Below are 18571 nucleotides of genomic sequence, written 5' to 3'. Positions count from 1 at the left end.
GATGGATCGAACGAAGTTTTGTCGAGCCAAGTCAAGATGGGGCTAGGGTTAGGTCTCATGTGTTCTTATCTGACAATAATATTGGAAAATAGGCCATGGGCAGGGTCCGCCGAGCCGCAGGCTCGGCGAAGCTTTCCAAGGGGTCGACTTCCGGAGAAAGAGGTCGAGTTTAATTCTGCTTTACACAAGTCTAATTGGTCGATACTTTCGAGTTCCACGTGCAGGCCTACCCAGGGTCAGTCCCTTTGTCCTTGTAACACGCACTCCGGGCGCTCTTGGCATGACTCCATGCTGAGCAATCTCCGCTCCAGGTACATAGCAGAGATTCTATTGCATGCTTAACGCAGCGGAGCAAATAGGAGGCCCTTGCCTCTTCTCACTTGCTCGTCGTCGCGTTAGGTATGTAGGCGAGTTTCATTCTCGTCTCATTTACTCGTCTTCTCGTTAGTGTTAGTTTTTTCGTCACCCACCCTCGAAATCTCCCTACCCTGCCTGGCTTCTATCGCACGTAAGTATTCACGCATTCTCTGGTTCGTTTGGGTTCCCTACCTACGGTCTGGCATTTGTTTCCTAGTCAGTTTCTCGCGCAGTATTTATCGGGTTTCCCCGGACCCTCGTTCGGGGAAATTCTTTTGCTGGCTAATCCTCACGGCCTGCCCCCTCGCGAGGCTAAGTGAGTTGCTCACCTCGGGGGTCGCCTTCTTTCTTTGGCAAGAACCTGGTGGCAAAGGCAGTAGTAACATCACGTGCACGCAGAAACGGTTGGTCGGGCGGAGTTTGAAAAACGGTCGACCAGCTGCCACAATATTCACAATGGTCACGGTGGGAACATATGGAGAGCCTGCATCATGGAGGCTCGTTAGCAGGTGACGAGGCGAGGTAAAGCTACAATAGAGCCACAAACTACTGAGGGAGAATCCTCCTAGAGGAGGGGATCTTACAGACTATAATTCCAACATAATAATAGGGTCTGAAAGGCCGTGGGAACCTCTCCAAAGTGCTGCCAATTGGGTAGAGGATCGAGAGATACTTTGCCGTGGGTTCTTAAAGCCACACATAAGTAGTACTTGCTACAGGGACATGACGACATGCACTGCCAACTTTCCGTGAGATGACAACGCGCAAGCTGTACCGTGAAGCCTTGGAGACCCAAGCATTTGTTTGCGCCAGTAGTTGTGCGCTTGCTCCGTCTGCACTCTACCTCCCACCTTGACTTGAGAAATCTGTACACTTGCAAGTCGACGACGTGATCGACAGTACTTGACTTAACTTGACAAACTTCAATCTATCGTCATTTATTAGTACCATTCAAGTTGTCTGTCACGACGGGGCGGTCGGGAGGGTCTAAGGAATCCCGAACTCAGGCGGATTATGAAGCGTGTTGATTACTTGGTCTTCAGCGAACGGAGCGTGAACAAATCATAAATCTTGAATCATGTCTTGAAACAAGTTGGCCATATTGATTAATTCGATGATCAACTACGTATTGCATCATCAACTTCAAGAAGCACAGCACCACCAAATCCGAGTCATTACTCACATCGCGACTCGTTATTCAGGCTTCCAGCTCATCAAGATTTCTTTGATTCGCAATATGGACCGAATACCTATTAGCGTTGCGAGTCATGAGGTTGGATCCTGGATGCAAAGCAAGCTACTCATACTCACATAACTGAGATTACAAACCATGTGACTGCAACAATCGCGGTCGCTGGTGCAGAAGTCGAATTCGACACTGCATGCACTGACAGACATAGATGCCGTCAAAACAGCAACAACGGCGAGGAAGGAGAAGCGCATTGTTTGTGCGAGGTGATATGAGATCTGCAAAGGGGGATCCTCGAGGATCTCAAATAGTAACTCTGAGGGCGGGGAGATACGTATGACACGATAGGAAGACAACTTACTTTTATGTCCTGCAAACAGTGTTGCTGGCAGATTCGGCAGAAGTCTGTCAATTAGTAATTTGGCAAAAATATTAGGCCTGGCGGATGGCGGCAAGAGTACAAGCAGAACTCGGGGTGACCCCAGGGTTCATATTGCATGATTCGACGATGAATTACGGCAGGCACCAAAGCGAAAGCAGAAACACGACACACATCGCGACCTATCACTCCAAGATACCAGTGCTGCTTCTGATCATGAATTAATAAGAGTGCACAAGCAAAACTTGAGGCATGTATGTGCTCATACGTACTTACGGCCAGAATACTAACCCTCCTGTCATGTCGACACACTTCATGGAACCGCGGAAGAAGTGAAGGTTCCCCGAACAAGATTTGAAAACCACTGCCAGCAAGATGTGGAATTTCCGTCTAACGGGTCTGCGCTTTGGGACCGCAGAAATAGTAAGTACCGTCTTCTGCGGCCGGTGTTGGCCAGGGGAGTCCAGAATCCAATGCGTAGCCCCAAGTGGTGCGGTTATCGATTATCTACGTCATTCGTCTTAAAAGCTTAACCCGTCATGACACGTTTGATAATACCTTGGTGAAACCCAATAATAAGGTGAAGATTTAGATTCAAGAGTCAACAGCACGGTTCTGGGACAGAAAAATAAAGAGCAGAGAGGAATAGCCGTTTCCTATACAAAGAACCGTACAGCACATGCTACAAAGTTTGTCTTGTGTATGTATGTTGATGGCGCTTGAAGGGGACACTACATTATAATGAACACCTGAAACAAAGGATAGAAAAAAGGGGGGATCTGAAAAACGTATAGAAAGGAAAACAAAAATGGGATAAAACAAAAACAATACGACGGCAGCACCAACAAACGAACAAACTTTGACATGAAAAGAATACCATGAATATGTGATGTGTGCACCCCGTTATGTAGAACCAATGTACCGCCAAATACTACATGTGCGTACAAGAAATGACACGATAAATGATGTGAGGATCCTAGCTTCTTTAAGGCGGCGCTGGTAGCAAGGCTGGGGGTCTTGGAGGCTTCACGCGGAACTCGCTGATGATGCATATGTGACTGTCAAGCATGTCAGTAAGGGCGTCAACATTCCCTAAAAAGACAGGGAACTTACTCAGACGGGAAATGGGCGTTCGGGAACCCTACCACTTTTTCCAAGTACCCCCTGTCCACTTCTCCCAGCACCGCATTCAGCGCCAGATTTGCGGTCGAATACCATATATAGTCGATCTCGCCCTGGAAGCTCGGCGTATAATTCGTCAGCGGTAGCTCACCCGCGGCCGCGTTTGCGCTCTTGAGTCCCAAACGATGCCGCAGCCCATCCGTTGTGTACCGCCCATACAAATGACTCATAAAGTCCGGGTGGTCATGCGGCACACTCCCGTTCGAGAGGAACTCGTACACGCCCGAAGACGGGACGCTGTTAAAGTCTCCGCAAATGATCAGCGGGATCTTGCTTCCATCGATATAGACGGGTGCACGGGGCGTATCCAGCCGCGGGGGTAATCGTGCAAAGTTCGCAGCGATCTTCTCGATCTCGTCGACGAGGAGCGCGACCTGGACGAGCTTGACGTCGCGATAGGCGGGATCCCAGTGGATGTGGGCGTTAGCAAGAATGATGCGAGTGCCAGTTTCTTTCATTTCAAAGAGACAGATGACGGCGATGTGGTCTTTGCCTAACACACGATTGAACATGTCGTCTGTTTTCTTGAAATCGGGGCGCTGCATTGCGACGGTACTGAACTCGATGAGCTGACGTTCGACGAGGGAATACCTGATAGAATAAACATGGTGAACGGGTCAACATAAAAAGGACACTCACTTGTCCGCCTTGTAAAACGTCGCACACCCATCGACCTGCCGGCGATCTGCATCACTCATCGTTTTATACCTGCTCTTCGGCCAATAAACCCCTTCATACCCCTGCCCCTGCAAATGCTTCACAAAGTAATCCTCGTACTGTGCGATATCCACTTCCTGAAGGCACAAAAAATCGGCATCGTAATTCATTATTTCCGTCAGTATCAACTCCTTTCTGTAATCCCAGCTGAGTGCCCACGATGGCGTGTATCCGTACAGCCGCTCCGTCGCGTACTTCTCGCAGAGAATGTTGTAGCAGAGGGCACTGAACGTCTCTGTAGCAGGATCTGCGGCAAAGGCTTCGCGCTCTTGAGGTGAGATGAGGGACTTCCAAAGACGCTCTGGTGGAGGAGATGGGACGGGGCAGCTATCGCGCAGGAAGGAAATAAGCGCGGGGGTACCGTCCTTCTGCACGATTGCCTTGAGAGACGCGTCGATCGGATTTCCTTCAACACCGATGGTCTGCAGCTGGTGCAAGCTGCCCAGTTCAGGCGGAAGGGTCCCAATGTGGTTGTCAAACAAGTATAACTCCTTCAGCTGCGTCAACATGCCGAGCTCAGGGGGAACTGTTGAGAGATTGTTTCCACTGAGATCGAGGAGCTCGAGATGGCGGAGCTTCGCGATCCCGGAGGGTATAGAGGTGAGAGCGTTGTGATTCAGATAGAGGTTAATGAGGAAGGTGAAAGAGAAGAGGCCAGAGGAAGGTGGGATAGTTTTAATGTTAATGCCACCCATGTCAAGGGAGTTCCAGGTGTTCTGTGGCGGTTTTGCAGTAGGCCGCGGGGCCTCGGCAATTGGGGCAACAGTGGATGAGGGATGATTGGCAATAGCGCTTGTCATACCTGGTGAGCTCTCGCCGGCACTCAAGGCGGGGGTGGAGGAGAGAGCTGGTGTCGGTGGGTCTTTGGAGGCAGATTCCGCGACGTCGGTGTTTGAGCTGGTACTCGGTTTAACAAGGTTAGGATTTGTGATTGGGATGGCGGATTTGATGACGGTGCGTGAGGCCATGGCACTGGCACGAGCACGGTGATGTGAAGACCGAGAGGACCTGATCATCTTTTATGACGTATTAAGAGATTAAATTAAGCGGAGGACTGGTTGACGTACCTCACACTTGAGAAGCTGCTGCTGCCAATGGGGCGTTATGATCTGGCTGCCTACGCTTCCTGGTGATCCCTGGCCCATATGCTGTGGGTGGATATGGCCATTGGGTGGGGAGGGGTAGTGGGACAATGAATTCTGGTGCTGGTGGTGAGGAAGCGGTGGATGTGAAAGGGGATGATGCGGGTGATGCTGAATAGGATTTACAGCACCATTTGTATAGAGCGGGTAGCCTGGAGATGGTGGAGGTGGCCCTATACTCTGCTGGGGGTGATGCGTATGTGTGTGATTTCGAGACCAAGGAGATTGGTCTTGAACACCGACATGGTGGGGGTGGTTTGCGAGCTTGTGCGAAATTGCGGGCGACTGCGAAGGGTAGAACATCGCATCTGGGCCAGCGCAATATTACACTTAAGAAATATGCACTGCAAGGAGACTTCTACACGTCAGATGTCAGAATATTCACAGAGTATAAACAAAAGAAGATAAACAGTTTGAATATCTGCGACGAACGTGTTGCGTACGCTGCCGTCGTCGTCGTGCTCGCTGGTGTCGTCAGTGGTAGTGGTAGTGGAGTCGGTGTAATAGACTCAGTCAAAAGCTCGACAACCAAGTCCCAGTCCGACACTGCCACCGTGACGCCGGCGATGGGCGGCGTGACCGGGTCACATATGTCTTAACACAGCCACTGTTAATCGCTAACGTCTATGATCGCGAATAAGGATCTCGTACGATGCAAGCAATATTGAATTCTGCTTAAAAGACGCCATTCTACTCGATTAATTTCTAAACTCATTCCACCATGTCCATCTTCCAAGCAACCACCTCTGCGCCAGTTAACATCGCCTGTATAAAGTGATTATTTATTCTATACACTACTAGATTAGATCTAACAGTATCATTTATAGATACTGGGGCAAGCGCAATGAGCAGCTCATCCTCCCCACCAACTCTTCCCTATCCGTCACTCTAAGCCAGGACAACCTCCGCAGCACAACCACTGCACGCGCCGATCCCTCCTTCACCGCCGATTGCCTCTGGCTCAATGGCAAGGTAGACCCGATCAAGGCCGGAGGTCGTCTCCACACGTGCATCACCGAAATGAAGCGTCTCCGCGCAGCCTTTGAAGCAGCAAATCCTGATCAGCCAAAGGTACGTACTTCCTCATACAGCCTCGTACCACATCACTAACGCACATCAAGATCGCCGTCTTCAATGTGCACATCTGCTCCTTTAACAACTTCCCCACTGCAGCAGGCCTGGCTTCATCGGCTTCAGGCTTCGCAGCTCTTGTATACGCCCTCGCTAAACTCTACGCGCTCCCACAAACCCCTGAGGAACTCAGCCTCATTGCCCGTCGTGGCTCCGGTAGCGCATGCCGTTCCCTCTTCGGCGGTTTCGTCGCCTGGGACATGGGTAGCGACGATGCAACCGGCTCAGACAGTAAAGCCCGCCAAGTCGCCCCAGAGTCCCACTGGCCCGAGATGGAAGCCCTCATCTGCGTCGTCAATGACGCCAAGAAAGGTACAAGCAGCACCAGCGGCATGCAGCGCACCGTCGTCACATCCGCACTCCTCCAGCACCGTATCGGTTTCGTCGTTCCCTCCCGCATGGCCGAAATCGAGAGCGCTATCGCAGACAAGCGTTTCGGTGACTTTGCGGAGATCACCATGAGGGACTCGAACCAGTTCCATGCTGTTGCTCTGGACACTTACCCCCCCATTTTCTACATGAACGACGTCAGTCGTGCCATCATCGCCATCATCACCGAGTACAACCGTCTCTCCGAGCAGCCCAAGGCTGCTTACACGTACGATGCCGGCCCAAACGCCGTCATCTACGCGCTCACACCCAACGTTCGTGAGATAGCACAGCTTGTTTTGTACTACTTCCCCCAAGCAGAGAAGGTCGTCATCGGAGGGCAGGAAGTACAGGCTGCATTGCCAGAGGGATTCAATGAGGCTGTTGCCAAGCGCTGGGAGGTGGGCGCTGTCAAGGGGCTTATTCATACCCGTGTGGGTGACGGCCCCCGGGTTTTGAGCGACAGTGAGGCGTTGTTGAACGCCCAGGGCATCCCTAAAACGCTTGCTTGAGCAAAAATAGAATAGCCATATTTGCATGATCTTTTGTATCTTAGGGTGGAACTTGTTGCAACTATAAATGTACCGCATATCAGTCATTCATGAGATTGTCTGACCAGTGACTGACCAGTGCGACCTGGCGACTGAAGCCACTTACCTGGTACCAGCATCAATCGACGCTCAGTGGACAATGATCAGATCTAGAACGCATTTTCAGCAAATACATAGTGATCGATGAGCTTTCCTCGAAAGCAAAATTTGTACAAGCTACCACCTAATATTTTATTTTTCGCGTTTACGCTGAGGACGTGCTCTCCGAAGAGTGGTGACGAATGCCTTCCAGTCGAATAATTAATTATGTTTGGTCTGCCTGAGCACTTAGACCTGAGGTTTAATTTCAGTGCTTGCCTCGATGTATCAGGAAGGTCCTTTCAAACAATCTTGATACATGCTAAGCGGAGGCGGACAAAACTACCTACTCGTGCCAACAAGAAAAACAAATTCAAAACACAATAACAAAACAAAAAAGCGCCATCACACACCCAAACCTAGCCCCCTCATATCCCATCCTCCGCATCAACCATATCCAAAAGTGACCCCATCGGCTGCTTCCCATCTTCACCAACAAACTGCAACAAACTCTCAAACACCTCCGTGCGCTGCCTGAACCGCTCAAGAGACAGCGGCTTCGTCGGAGCGTCACGTAATGCAGTCTCCTCAGGATCCTCTTCCAGAGAAAGCACCGCGTGCCGCCGCTTCTGTCCACTGGAGGTGATAGTAGCTGAAGTGCTCGCATCGGGTATCTCATCGTCATCTTCATCGTCCAATCGACTCGTCCAGGCCTCATCAGGCGTGTTTGAGCGCGGACGCTTTTTGGGTGGTTCTTCGAGGAGATATGTAGTGGTCCCTTTGGGTGTGCTTGCAGACTCGGTGGAGCCATCATCTGTGGTAATTGGAGTCGAAAAGAGATGTCCCAGGAGTGCCCTGAAAATGCTCGTCTCCTCAGGGTTTGAGTGATCCACCACAGCAGACACTTCTGTCTGTAGAAAACGCAGCGCCTTCACAGGAGGTTGTTCTTCGCACATCTCTCGGAATCTATACACAATTAACAATCCATGCCTTGGGGGAAGCTCGTAGACTCACTGTTGTTGTCGGATTTGGTACTTTGCTCGCCTGATAATTTCTTCAGGTGCAGCTCTGGAGAAAAAACGCATACGGCATCAATATCACAGAGCAAAGCACAGAAGCCCTTCTCACCTCAATAGCTTCATAGTCCAAAAATCATCCAGCCTCGTCTCCTTCAATACCTTCCTCGGACGATCCTCATCACCACTTCCCTCTCCCTCCGTCTCAATCTCCTCCGCGAGTGCACTCACCTCCCCCGCATTTCCACCATGCATAAACACATGTTTCGTTCCCTCATCATATACCACTTGATGTGCATATCGCGGAAGGGGGACTTCCACAGGTTCTCCTCCCTCTTGTATCGTTTCGGGCAATATTTTTGTCCACTTTCCAGGCCTGGAAGGATGCGTGTACTGATATATCCAATTTGGCGTGTCGGCGCGTAAGCTAGTAAGCGCACAAGTGGGCTGCGAGCGAGTCAATCCACAGAATCTAGATAAGGTGATTTGTTTAGAGCAGCCAAAATACGAATCGGATCGTCCACATACACATAAATCTCCTTCAACCGTCCGTCGATGATCGCTCGTTGAGTGAAACATGCGTCCGGACCTCCACTTGCGCTGAAATTGCTGAACAATTCCGTTACGGTATTGGTTGCGATGTCGTAGGCGTACATATCGGACAGAAACTTATCCTCGCGCTGCCCAGCAAAAATAAAAAGGGTGTGCGTCATTTGGTCGAGAACCATCGAATGTCCTACCGTTCTCTTCAGTATGCTTGACATAGTAACGCGAACGACGGGGCTTACCAAAGCGGGGTGAGATGAGCGGCTGTACCGACGATGTCATTGACAATATGGACTGAGGTCTGCAGATACAATGAGAACACCAGGAAAACTACCAACAATGATGATGCTTACTGTAGGAGTTTCCATTTACTCGTGCGGACGTTGTAGCTGTACAGACCAGAGTACTTTGGGGAATCCCAATCACCATCAACCACTCGTCCCCCGAAAACATACAATATTTGCGCCTCGCAGTCCATCACCATTTGGTGGTCGAATATGAGTGGTGGGCCACCACAAGACTAGCATTGTTGGTTAAAACATCTATACATAATGTTAGTTCGAGCTACTACTCACCGCTGTATCAAAAGTCAACAGATCCCATTTCCCACCATCCAGTCGTCGCGTATGATAGCGGTAAAACTCCGAGCAGTACGGAGTAGGCCTAGACCCATCCGGTATCTCACCCGCTCTCCTTAACAGCTCTTGATGGTCATCCGGTTTGAGGATATCCCCATCGCCAAGTCGACCCAGGAGATAGATGCAGCTCGACTTCGTGTCATAAACCATTTTGTGACACGACCTAGCGACAGGCCCATTCTTCTCGAGAGAAGTACTGTGACTTATCACACGCCATCGCTCAGCATTCACGTCGTACACCCAGAAATCGTCCAGGCTTTTCTGCCCATCCCAGCCTCCGAGAAGGTAGATTAGACCATTTTCAGAATCGAGTGCCATTGCGTGACCACCGCGTTTGCTCGGTGCATCACCGTCCGCGTCTACGCCGTGAAGACGTTTCCATTGGGAGTGTGGTTGACAGTATTGGATATAAGCGTCAAAAAGGCCAGCTGAAGACGCTTCGGAGAGGAGTGCCTCGGAATCAGTCCAATTCCCTTGGAGAACAAAGCTCGAGTGCAGGGCTGTCACAACCGGATGTTCTACCTGGATGTTCGAGCGCGTCAATATGTTTTGATATGGTGTTAGCAACCTCCGCTGCCTCAGATGCTTGAGCACGTGGCGGAGCACCACCGTTTCTCGGTACTATGGTTATTTTTTCAGCGAATATACTCATGGCAAAAGATCGTGGCAAACCTCCTCGTATCGCGAGCGGATATTGTCGACGTATGAAGGATCGGTGATGCCTGAAACAGAGACATACCAGATCGAGATGTGGAAGCTCAGCCCATGGGCTCTGAAAGCCCGGCGCACAATTAAACAAACCAACAGCTGCAGCAAGCCCACTCACGAAACAGGTACGATCTTGATGAACTGCGTCGGAAAGCACATGCCCTCGCTATTCACATGCTTCAAGGGAAATGTTTCATATATGGTATCGTCCTTGAGTTGAGTATGTAGCGCCTGCACCATATGGTGTGGATTCAGGCCTACGTAGACCCTAAACTCCCTCATGTTGCATGGATGTTCTGTAGGATCTGTTCAGAACCTGAATGTTGGAGGAGCGTGCTCGCATACTCCTGTGAAACTTTATCCAACAGACTCAGTTTTTGCATTGATGAATGACAAGGTTGGTCGGCGTCACCTTTCCAAATGTTATGCTCTCTTCGTGTTGTCAAGAGCGGGGTATGTCAACGTGGGCGAGATAATAGAACGCAGCAGTTACTCAACTGACAACACTGAGGGTTTCTAACTTCAACAGAATCCATTGCTTCGCTGTGGGTAATTGCTGCGCGCCGCTCCATCTACTTGATGGGTCCTGAGGCACGTCCACCAGTATGTTTTCCGGAATGTAGTTCCCGCTGTGTTCCGAGCATCCAGCGATGGCGTAAGTCATGACCTGTGCAGGAGGCATAGTTGGTTGGCTTGAGGTCGCCCAAGCAGACATGTTGATCTTCGTGAAGGTGACCAGCTGAGGTTGAATTGAGGGTTATGTGAAGAGTGTGGTTCGACGTTGCAGCGTTCGACGTTCGACACGTCGAGAACCGTATTAAGTCAAGTTTGTCAACAGACGCGTACACAACTCATATACCACTAGTGCTGCCGTGCTCACGATGAAAAGATCAACAGTAACATCGATATCTGTAATTATCTATGAACAAAGAACGTAAAAGCCAATCCGCTAGACGTTAGTACGTATGAAGTACTGTACTTATACATAAGCTCAAGATATGACGTGTTCCTAAATCTACTGGTAAGATGAAGCAGGGTGATCAAGTCTACCTTTTGAATCCAAGACAAATCACTCCATACACAACTCAGGACTTTTGATCGTCAACAGTCTGCATAATCCAGGCCTCCGAGGCAACAAACTGCTGGGTTGGGACACCTAGCTCGAGGAGCTTGGAGTAAGCCGCAGAGAAACTAAAAATATATTAGCGCATGAATAGGCCGATAACTAAGGGACGCACTCCTTGAAGAACAGGTCAACATCGTCAGCGTAGGACTTCGCGTACTTCTTGAAGCTCTTGTCCTGGGTAAGAACGTAGTCGGTTCTAAAAAAAATTTCAGCTAATGTTAACGAAGAATACCCGAAGCGACATACGGGAGCATCATGAGCGACTTGGTCTTCTTGTCCTCGAGCTGCTTAGGCCCACTCCACTTCTTCCACACCCACCTGTTCAAACGATGTGTCAGCACTCCTTCTGAAAAAAAGGGCTGAATGTTTACTTCTCGTCAAACAAGAGCTTGTAGTAGTCATTGGTGAAAGTGGTAGGAGAGAAAGTCCAAGGTCCATCGAAACCAGAGCTAGATAGAATAAAATCAGCAAAAGAAAAGGAACCACGGCGAAGGCATATACCGGTCAGTGTGGCAACGGCCGAGAGCATGGGCACCGCAGAGAGCAACAATCTCTTGGTCGTCGAAGCTGCAGGCATTGTGTCAGTCTCTCAATTTTTTCACGTGAATCCCAACTCACCCCATGCGGTAGAAAATCTGGCGTAATGTGTCAGCCCGGATTTGATTTAAAAATGAAATTACATACATCGCGAATATGCGGAGCCCCTTGTGAGGCATCAGGAAGACGGCCGTCAGGAGGTGAATGTGATTCAAAACCATCAACGCGACCAGGCCTCCAAGGAACCTTCGGGCCAGCCATCTCTTGTACAGCAGCGACACCAGCAAGGGTCCACAAGTCACCGTAGGTGATCCAACTAAACTCTTGCTTGACCTTCTCCATCACCTCGCGGGCAACATGAAGACCCGCGTTAGCTCCATGGAGAGATTCGGGTTGGAAACGCATAGTCGCGTAGTTGCTGCGTTTCATTAAATACGTTACGTCAATGATAAGGCAACTTCTAATCGGCCGACAACACAAAAAGACTGACCTTCCACCAGTGCCGGTAGTCTTGTCGTATGTGCCAGAGGCATGCCATGCCAGGCGGACAAGCACAGGGCCAAAAGAGCCGTCTACGAAAACACAATGAGGAAGAACCAAGCCACCGGTATAAATATCATACAGTCGTAATCATCAGCATCATTCCATTATTTCGGCGATGCGGTTATAGACCTAAAATATAATCAGCTCAGCTACCTTCACAGAAAGGGTAGAAACGAACTTTCTGGTAGTCTCCCTTGGTTGGGACAAAATTTGTGGCAACCTTTGCTGACTGAGCCACAGACTTCAGCGCGGTCGAAGTCGCCTTAGCGGTCTCCGAAGACGAGCTGTACAAGTAGTATGCAACACCACCGCCCAGGATGGCGGCACCCAGGCCAACATAGAGACCAGTGTTGGATTTGGCTGCTGGAGGCGCCTCCGTTGAATACTTGCGGAAGGAAGACGTGCGCAACTCCGCCCTCCTGAAGGAGGCAGATAAAGCCTGTCTGCGAAGTGGAGCACGGAACGCAGCGAAAGACATGGTGGGGGATAGAGAAAAAGTTGGAAGATGAGGCGAAGAGAGGGACGCACTGAATATTAATATTAATCACGCCCCGAACCGCCTGGCTGAATCAATAAGACGAATTTCTTTGTAGTGAGTTTACATAATCCGTTATCGGTCCCCTGCTAGCCAATCGTGTTCTGCCATTTAGACAACGCCATCAGCCCCATTGGGATATGAAGTTTCTGTCGACGGAGGGCTCATCGATGCTTCGTTTAATGCAAGTTTAGACGTTTGCGATGGACGAGCACTATTAATGAGCTTCTCGAACACGCCTTCGCACGCTTTGGACGCGTGTTTCTCTCACATGACACTTCAGTACGAGAGGCAAGTCTTAAACGCATCTATAAGTAGCCAATAAAGTTCACAGGCCTTCCTTGTCATCGTTCACTGACAACCACCCTCGACCCGGCTTCACGCGGTCCCCACGTTCAATTGTCGTGGAAAGCATGACAAACCGCTCTCTTGTATGAATATCATCACTCCGTGCCCACTGGCAACGGTCAAACAGTTTCAGAGGTATTTGTAGTGCAGAAATTTGGTTTATGCTGTGGATCCGTGGTGCGCAGAACAGTCGCGAAGTTTCTGTCCATTGGGAAATCTAACTCGACCTCCTGATGCTGACAGGGTCGAAGATTCTCGAAGGACCGGGTTCCAATACAACGGCACTTTCAGCTACCCGAATTCCATGTACTGCCAGACAACGATGCGTGTCGGTGTTCAGCTACATTTCCATTGCCTGTGCCCTTCCTTTCAAATGACTGAGATATGGGCAGTGTACACTGTTAGTCGAAGCGGTGTCCTAGGCGGTAGGCCTGGTAAGTAGTTTTACCCCTTGCAGTGCAGTTTGGCTGTGAGTTCAGCCATAATGCATAAGCGCCGGCCCTCGTCATCACGTGGAGTCATGCCTTAAGGCACTGCCTCGCGAACCGCAGAGCTCAGCTTTCTTGATTCGCTTCGCCGATGACCTGATGGCGCAGCGACGTCCAAGTCTAATTTCCGTTTGACATCACACGTCATCACGCAATGCCTTGATCAAAGTGCTATAGAGGACTCGCGGAATCCTACGCTTCCGGGCGTCTCGGTTACAGTTCTGACTACTTGTCCGACAAATTGACGCCCTTATGTGCTTATAAAGACCGCAAAATATCCCAGACATCCCAATTATATACCACGCATTTCATTATGAATCCCTACGCAGGTCGTTGGCCTACCGACTGGCAACAAGGACAATACAACCCTCATGTATACATCCCCCCATCGTATTACAACCAGCCATATTATAATGATCAACCGGCAGGATGGCACACCGTCTGTATGTGCCCTTCAATCTCACTCACCTATATGATGATCTTACTATGATTTCTGCTCTTTCACAGTCGATCGCTCACGACCAACATCCAAATGGACCGCTCTAAACCCTATTCTTGCATCAGATATGACCCACGTGCGCTACGATATCCGCAAGCCTCCGCGTGAAGGGATCATGATATCTACATGGCAGCAAATTAGCCATGTTCCAGCACTCGCGTCGCCCACACACGAGGTCCACATCATCTCGAAGGCATTCCCTTGGTCAATCAACATCCGTGCGCCTGCTGGGTCTGTAGTCACGTGTGGTGCGGTCTTTGATGCATTGCATGCAATGCTACAGGAGCCTATCGCAGACTCGGAGTGGGGAATCGTGGCTCTTGATAAAACGCGGAGAGAAGCGATTGAGAAAGCGGCGAAGGCGAGACAAGATAAAGATAAAGACAAGGAAAAACGGCTGAAGAGAGTTGACTGGCTGGGGGACACGCCAATGTTTAAGGGGTTAGAGAAGGACGAGGACTTTGAGAAGAAGAGGCTGTTACCCGGAAGTGCGGGTGTCGCGGAGACATGGGTGGTGAGATTTGGAAAACCGTGATGGTAACCTATATTCGACGATGATTATCATGGGAGTTTTATGGTATCTTTCTCGTCTTTGTTCTCGGGACCCGTGTAACGACTTATCCTCATGCCTATACTTCTAAATGCAATATACACTACGGCTGTACATCACTTATAATTGGTATCATCTACGATGCATTTCTAGGGAAGTCATCCGAATATAACTTTGCAGTGATTATCATCGAGAGCGCATCATAATATTGATCTTTGAGGCGTCCAAACGCCATTGATTTTATATATCTTCATCAACAGTATCACGGCGTATCACCAGGCCCCAGGGTCAGCTTGATCAACTCGTTAGATGTATCATGCACCTATTGACATACACACATACTCACAGTTGAAGATGATATCATGCGGCGCCATTGATCAAAGGTCCTGCATGTTGATCATAATCTGCACGATCAGGGTCGCAATTGATTGAGTCTAGGGTTAGGGTTACGTACATACTGATGTTTTTTTACTCCTTCGTCTAGACGCTTACTTGGCACATATCACGACCGTAGATTGCCTACGAGGACAGACAGAAGTCGGTCGGTGTAACACTACAAGAGAGACTGCTATCTCAATGGTATCATTCCAGTAAGCCATCCATTCCTTTCTGCGCAATCCATATGTATCATTTTAACACGCGATGCACAGATGTCACAGTTCGTATCTGCTATCGCTCATTTTTCGAAACCCTTGATAACTCTAACACACCCACAATCACCAGGCTGCAGTGACGTCGTAAAAAAACCAAAACTCAACCAACATCACGGTTTCTGTCATGCAGCATTCGACTGCATAGACTGCTCGACCACCTTCCACAGCCCTGCCGAGTTTCAGGGACACACGTCGTGCATGACCGAAGCGGAGAAGTACCAGAAAAGTTTGTACAAGGGTCCTAAAACGGTGAGTTGGCTGTCTCTGCGTGTTTAATTGTTTTTCATGGGAGTAGGTTGGGAGCTGGGGGACAGCGCCTCGAGGGAATGGATATGGACGCGGTGGGTTCCAGGGCCGTGGGGGATATCAAGCGCAACCAACTCGTTATCAGGCTACTGGTGCAAACGGGACTCCACTAGGCACGCCTCAGCGCATGTCACCTATAACTACCACACCTCCAGAGCCGTCAGTCGTACCACCGAATCCAGTGACACATCAGCCTTCAAAAGTCTCAGTCTCAGCACCGGAAACAGCTGAGATCACATCTAAGACAAAATCAAAGTCCGAATCAAAACCGAAGGACAAAAAGGTGAGTACGTAGATTGTTCGTTATCTACTGCCGTATTTAAACTCGTACAGACATCGGAAGATACCACTACTGCAGAGTCATTACCTGCGCCTTCATCTCCATCGCCTCAAAAGCCGGAGAAGAAGAAAAAGGACAAGAAACACAAAAAGTCCAGTGACGATCGGCCAGACGCTATAGAGTCTATTGTCGACAATACCCCGGCACCGGCCGAGATATCAGGAGAAAAGGAAAAGAAATCCAAGAAAAAGGAAAAACGGAGAGCTGCTGTTGAGGGCGAGAATTCGGAGAGCCAAGGGATCAAGGACGAAGAAGGCGACGAGAGTGGGTCAAAATCAAAGAAGCGGAAGAGGGACGATGGAACTGTAGATTCCGGCGCGGGCAAGAGTGATAAGAAGGAAAAAAAAAGCAAGAAGAAGGATAAGGTTGATGAAACACTAACTAATGACGCGTCGACGGATACGTCTACGCTAGTCGAGACGGAGGGGGATGCGAAAACGAAGAAGCGGAAAAGGGACAAGTCAGAAAAGGTTCCAAAGGATGGCATAGACGTCGACGTAACGCCTACAGACGCTCCATCTGTTGCGCCTGTGGAAAAGAAGAAGAAGAAGAAGCACGAGAGTGCGCCCACGGAACCAGTTGCTGATGTTGAAGCGTTGGCAATGGATGTTGATGCAGCTTCGCCGACTCACGATGAGAAGAGGGAGAGGAAAAAAGAGAAGAAGGCAAAGAAGGAGAAGGAGAGGAGCTCCAAAAAATCCGACAAGGCTTCGGTATAATGAACTATTTTGTGGAGTAAATCTACTTATGAGATTTGGTTTTGAGTTTGGTGATGCCTACCTTCCTCGGCGTTGGTGCTAGCCATTAGAGGAACGTTGGCAATATACCATGGTACACGTCAACGCGGGAAGCTTTGAAAGCAGTCTTACTTTTAGTTGCCGCAGTGCCCCCTCGTAATCACTGGTTTCCGGATTGGGTGAGGTCGTTGTGGTACTGATTCAGTGATTGTGGTCAAGGGTTCGTCCTTTGCTCTTCCTCTCATCTCCGCTCATCAGACGAAGCATACCAAGAACCACCATGCACGCTATCCAGGTTCGTCGTCCTACAAGATGATTCTCGGATTTACTCAAGATCATTTCTAGCAACAATATTGGGCCGTTCGAGACTATCTCAGCCCAGTGCGTACCATCCCACTAGCCATCGCTAACTCTAAACAATCCCTAGGTCCTGAAAGAAAGCAAATTCAAAGAACACGGACGCATAACCCCCGGTACGTATCCCATCCCATCCCCACCAACCACGTCATCCCATCCCAATTTCTTTCAGAGGAATTCGTCGCAGCAGGAGACTTCCTATCATACAAATTCCCAGTATGGACATGGTGCGTGCGGCAGCCTTCTCAATCCCAGTATAGATACTCAAATCTCACCCCCATACGCCAGGGAAAAAGGCGACGCGTCCAAAGCCCGCGATTACCTCCCAGCTGACAGACAATACCTCGTCACCCGCGGCGTCCCCTGCCTCCGACGAGCCACATCACTCGCATACACAGACGCAGATGAAGACGCTGAACGACTCCTCTCCTTCGGGGACTCTTCGGGCGCAGCCGATGAATGGGTAGAAACGCATGCAGGGCGAGGAGCTACGGTGGACTCTGCAGCTAACCCAGGCGAGATCGATGATATCCCGGATTTGGACGGTGATGGATTGGCTGGGGCAATGGCGAATGTGTCGATTGTGTCGGAGACGGGTGCTACGGTGGGAGAGACACCAGATCTAGATGATATCCCTGATATGGAGGAGGAGGGGTTGGAGGATGGTGAGGATGAGGCTACGGCTGCGCCAGTTGTGCCCAAGGCTGGTGGCGTTCTTGACGCATCGTGAGTCATTCTACCGGATCTTTTGTTTGAGCGTGATGCTAGAAGAGATTTGCAGGCAGGTGGGAGTTGCTAATGGAAATCTCCTGCAAGTACGAACGTACGACGTGATGATCACTTATGACAAGTATTACCAAACTCCGCGGATCTGGCTGCTCGGTTATGATGAGGTTTGTCTCTGTCTCACATCAAAGACTTCCGTCCATGCTCATCTCTCATCACTTAGAATCGCACGCCTTTGACACCGTCTCAGATCTTCCAAGACGTCTCAGCAGACCACGCTCTCAAGACCGTCACAATCGAAGCATTCCCACACTCCTCAACGCTCCAAGCAGCCTCCGTACACCCCTGCAAACACGCAAGCGTGATGAAAAAAGTCATCGAGCGCATGAACGCAGGCGTAGTTGAAGAGCAGCTCGCTGCACGAAAGAACACCAGCAAACACCAAGACAAGGACGGGAAGAAGAAATGGGGTTTCGGGCGCAAGGGAAGCAAAGAAGATGGTGCTAAGGCTGCGGGCGTAGGGGAGGAAGAGGAAGTCGAGGGCATGCGCGTGGACTTTTACCTTGTGGTATTTTTGAAGTTCATCGCGTCTATCGTGCCTACGATCGAGGTGGATTCGACGACTGCGTTTTGAGGTGGTTTTGGTGGAGGATATACCTGCTGGATTTTTTGTGGTAATTGTGGTGGTGTAGGCTGTGCTATATGACGGGGAGGTTTGTGTATGTACCATAGAGATTATGTAGAGTTGGAATGTATGCTGGAAGCAACGGTAGGGCACATAATTCACTCGGATGTGCTTTTTCGATGACAGATTTGGACGGTG

The 18571-nt window shown here is 49.8% G+C and overlaps 7 protein-coding genes across 7 annotated transcripts; 4 read left to right on the top strand and 3 right to left on the bottom strand.

Annotated features, from left to right (window-relative positions):
• Window positions 1–2910: 2910 nt before the first annotated feature.
• On the bottom strand, window positions 2911–4969 carry EDB91DRAFT_1062221 (Endonuclease/exonuclease/phosphatase; the record flags this gene model as incomplete). The annotated part of the gene is made up of 4 exons (XM_041314513.1): window positions 2911–2983; window positions 3039–3698; window positions 3747–4840; window positions 4892–4969. The coding sequence occupies 4 exons, from the start codon at window positions 4967–4969 to the stop codon at window positions 2911–2913; spliced, it is 1905 nt and encodes a 634-aa protein (XP_041170905.1).
• A 619-nt stretch (window positions 4970–5588) lies between these two features.
• EDB91DRAFT_1350789 (GHMP kinase) lies at window positions 5589–7102 on the top strand. Its single transcript, XM_041326089.1, has 3 exons — window positions 5589–5740; window positions 5794–6037; window positions 6088–7102. Exons 1-3 carry the CDS (start codon window positions 5688–5690, stop codon window positions 6976–6978), a joined length of 1188 nt encoding a protein of 395 aa, XP_041170904.1. The 5' UTR covers window positions 5589–5687; the 3' UTR covers window positions 6979–7102.
• Window positions 7103–7266: 164 nt separating this feature from the next.
• On the bottom strand, window positions 7267–10685 carry EDB91DRAFT_1266016 (Muskelin N-terminus-domain-containing protein; the record flags this gene model as incomplete). Its single annotated transcript, XM_041324500.1, has 10 exons — window positions 7267–8061; window positions 8110–8163; window positions 8224–8583; window positions 8640–8855; window positions 8932–8958; window positions 9011–9177; window positions 9233–9916; window positions 9968–10067; window positions 10122–10299; window positions 10502–10685. The coding sequence occupies 10 exons, from the start codon at window positions 10683–10685 to the stop codon at window positions 7524–7526; spliced, it is 2508 nt and encodes an 835-aa protein (XP_041170903.1). The 3' UTR covers window positions 7267–7523.
• Window positions 10686–11088: 403 nt separating this feature from the next.
• On the bottom strand, window positions 11089–12687 carry EDB91DRAFT_1239839 (heme peroxidase; the record flags this gene model as incomplete). Its single annotated transcript, XM_041321910.1, has 9 exons — window positions 11089–11194; window positions 11242–11325; window positions 11376–11447; window positions 11501–11578; window positions 11631–11696; window positions 11748–11764; window positions 11814–12084; window positions 12157–12238; window positions 12384–12687. The coding sequence occupies 9 exons, from the start codon at window positions 12685–12687 to the stop codon at window positions 11089–11091; spliced, it is 1080 nt and encodes a 359-aa protein (XP_041170902.1).
• Window positions 12688–13776: 1089 nt separating this feature from the next.
• EDB91DRAFT_92266 (uncharacterized protein) lies at window positions 13777–14994 on the top strand. Its single transcript, XM_041328796.1, has 4 exons — window positions 13777–14023; window positions 14088–14758; window positions 14810–14916; window positions 14978–14994. The coding sequence occupies exons 1-2, from the start codon at window positions 13894–13896 to the stop codon at window positions 14612–14614; spliced, it is 657 nt and encodes a 218-aa protein (XP_041170901.1). The 5' UTR covers window positions 13777–13893; the 3' UTR covers window positions 14615–14758; window positions 14810–14916; window positions 14978–14994.
• A 13-nt stretch (window positions 14995–15007) lies between these two features.
• On the top strand, window positions 15008–16785 carry EDB91DRAFT_1168489 (uncharacterized protein). The gene is made up of 4 exons (XM_041320108.1): window positions 15008–15219; window positions 15280–15531; window positions 15578–15871; window positions 15922–16785. Exons 2-4 carry the CDS (start codon window positions 15280–15282, stop codon window positions 16645–16647), a joined length of 1272 nt encoding a protein of 423 aa, XP_041170900.1. The 5' UTR covers window positions 15008–15219; the 3' UTR covers window positions 16648–16785.
• Window positions 16786–18562, top strand: EDB91DRAFT_1168486 (putative E2-like enzyme). The gene is made up of 8 exons (XM_041320107.1): window positions 16786–16885; window positions 16939–16960; window positions 17011–17046; window positions 17093–17138; window positions 17195–17249; window positions 17311–17748; window positions 17804–17915; window positions 17972–18562. The coding sequence occupies exons 2-8, from the start codon at window positions 16946–16948 to the stop codon at window positions 18380–18382; spliced, it is 1113 nt and encodes a 370-aa protein (XP_041170899.1). The 5' UTR covers window positions 16786–16885; window positions 16939–16945; the 3' UTR covers window positions 18383–18562.
• The last annotated feature ends 9 nt before the right edge of the window (window positions 18563–18571 follow it).

The sequence above is a fragment of the Suillus paluster genome, assembly GCF_016628075.1.
Source record: "Suillus paluster strain FC165 chromosome Unknown EDB91scaffold_117, whole genome shotgun sequence".
In the NCBI taxonomy this organism is placed as follows: domain Eukaryota; kingdom Fungi; phylum Basidiomycota; class Agaricomycetes; order Boletales; family Suillaceae; genus Suillus; species Suillus paluster.
Note: the sequence above shows the minus strand (reverse complement) of the source record. Positions and strands in the feature narration are given on the sequence as shown.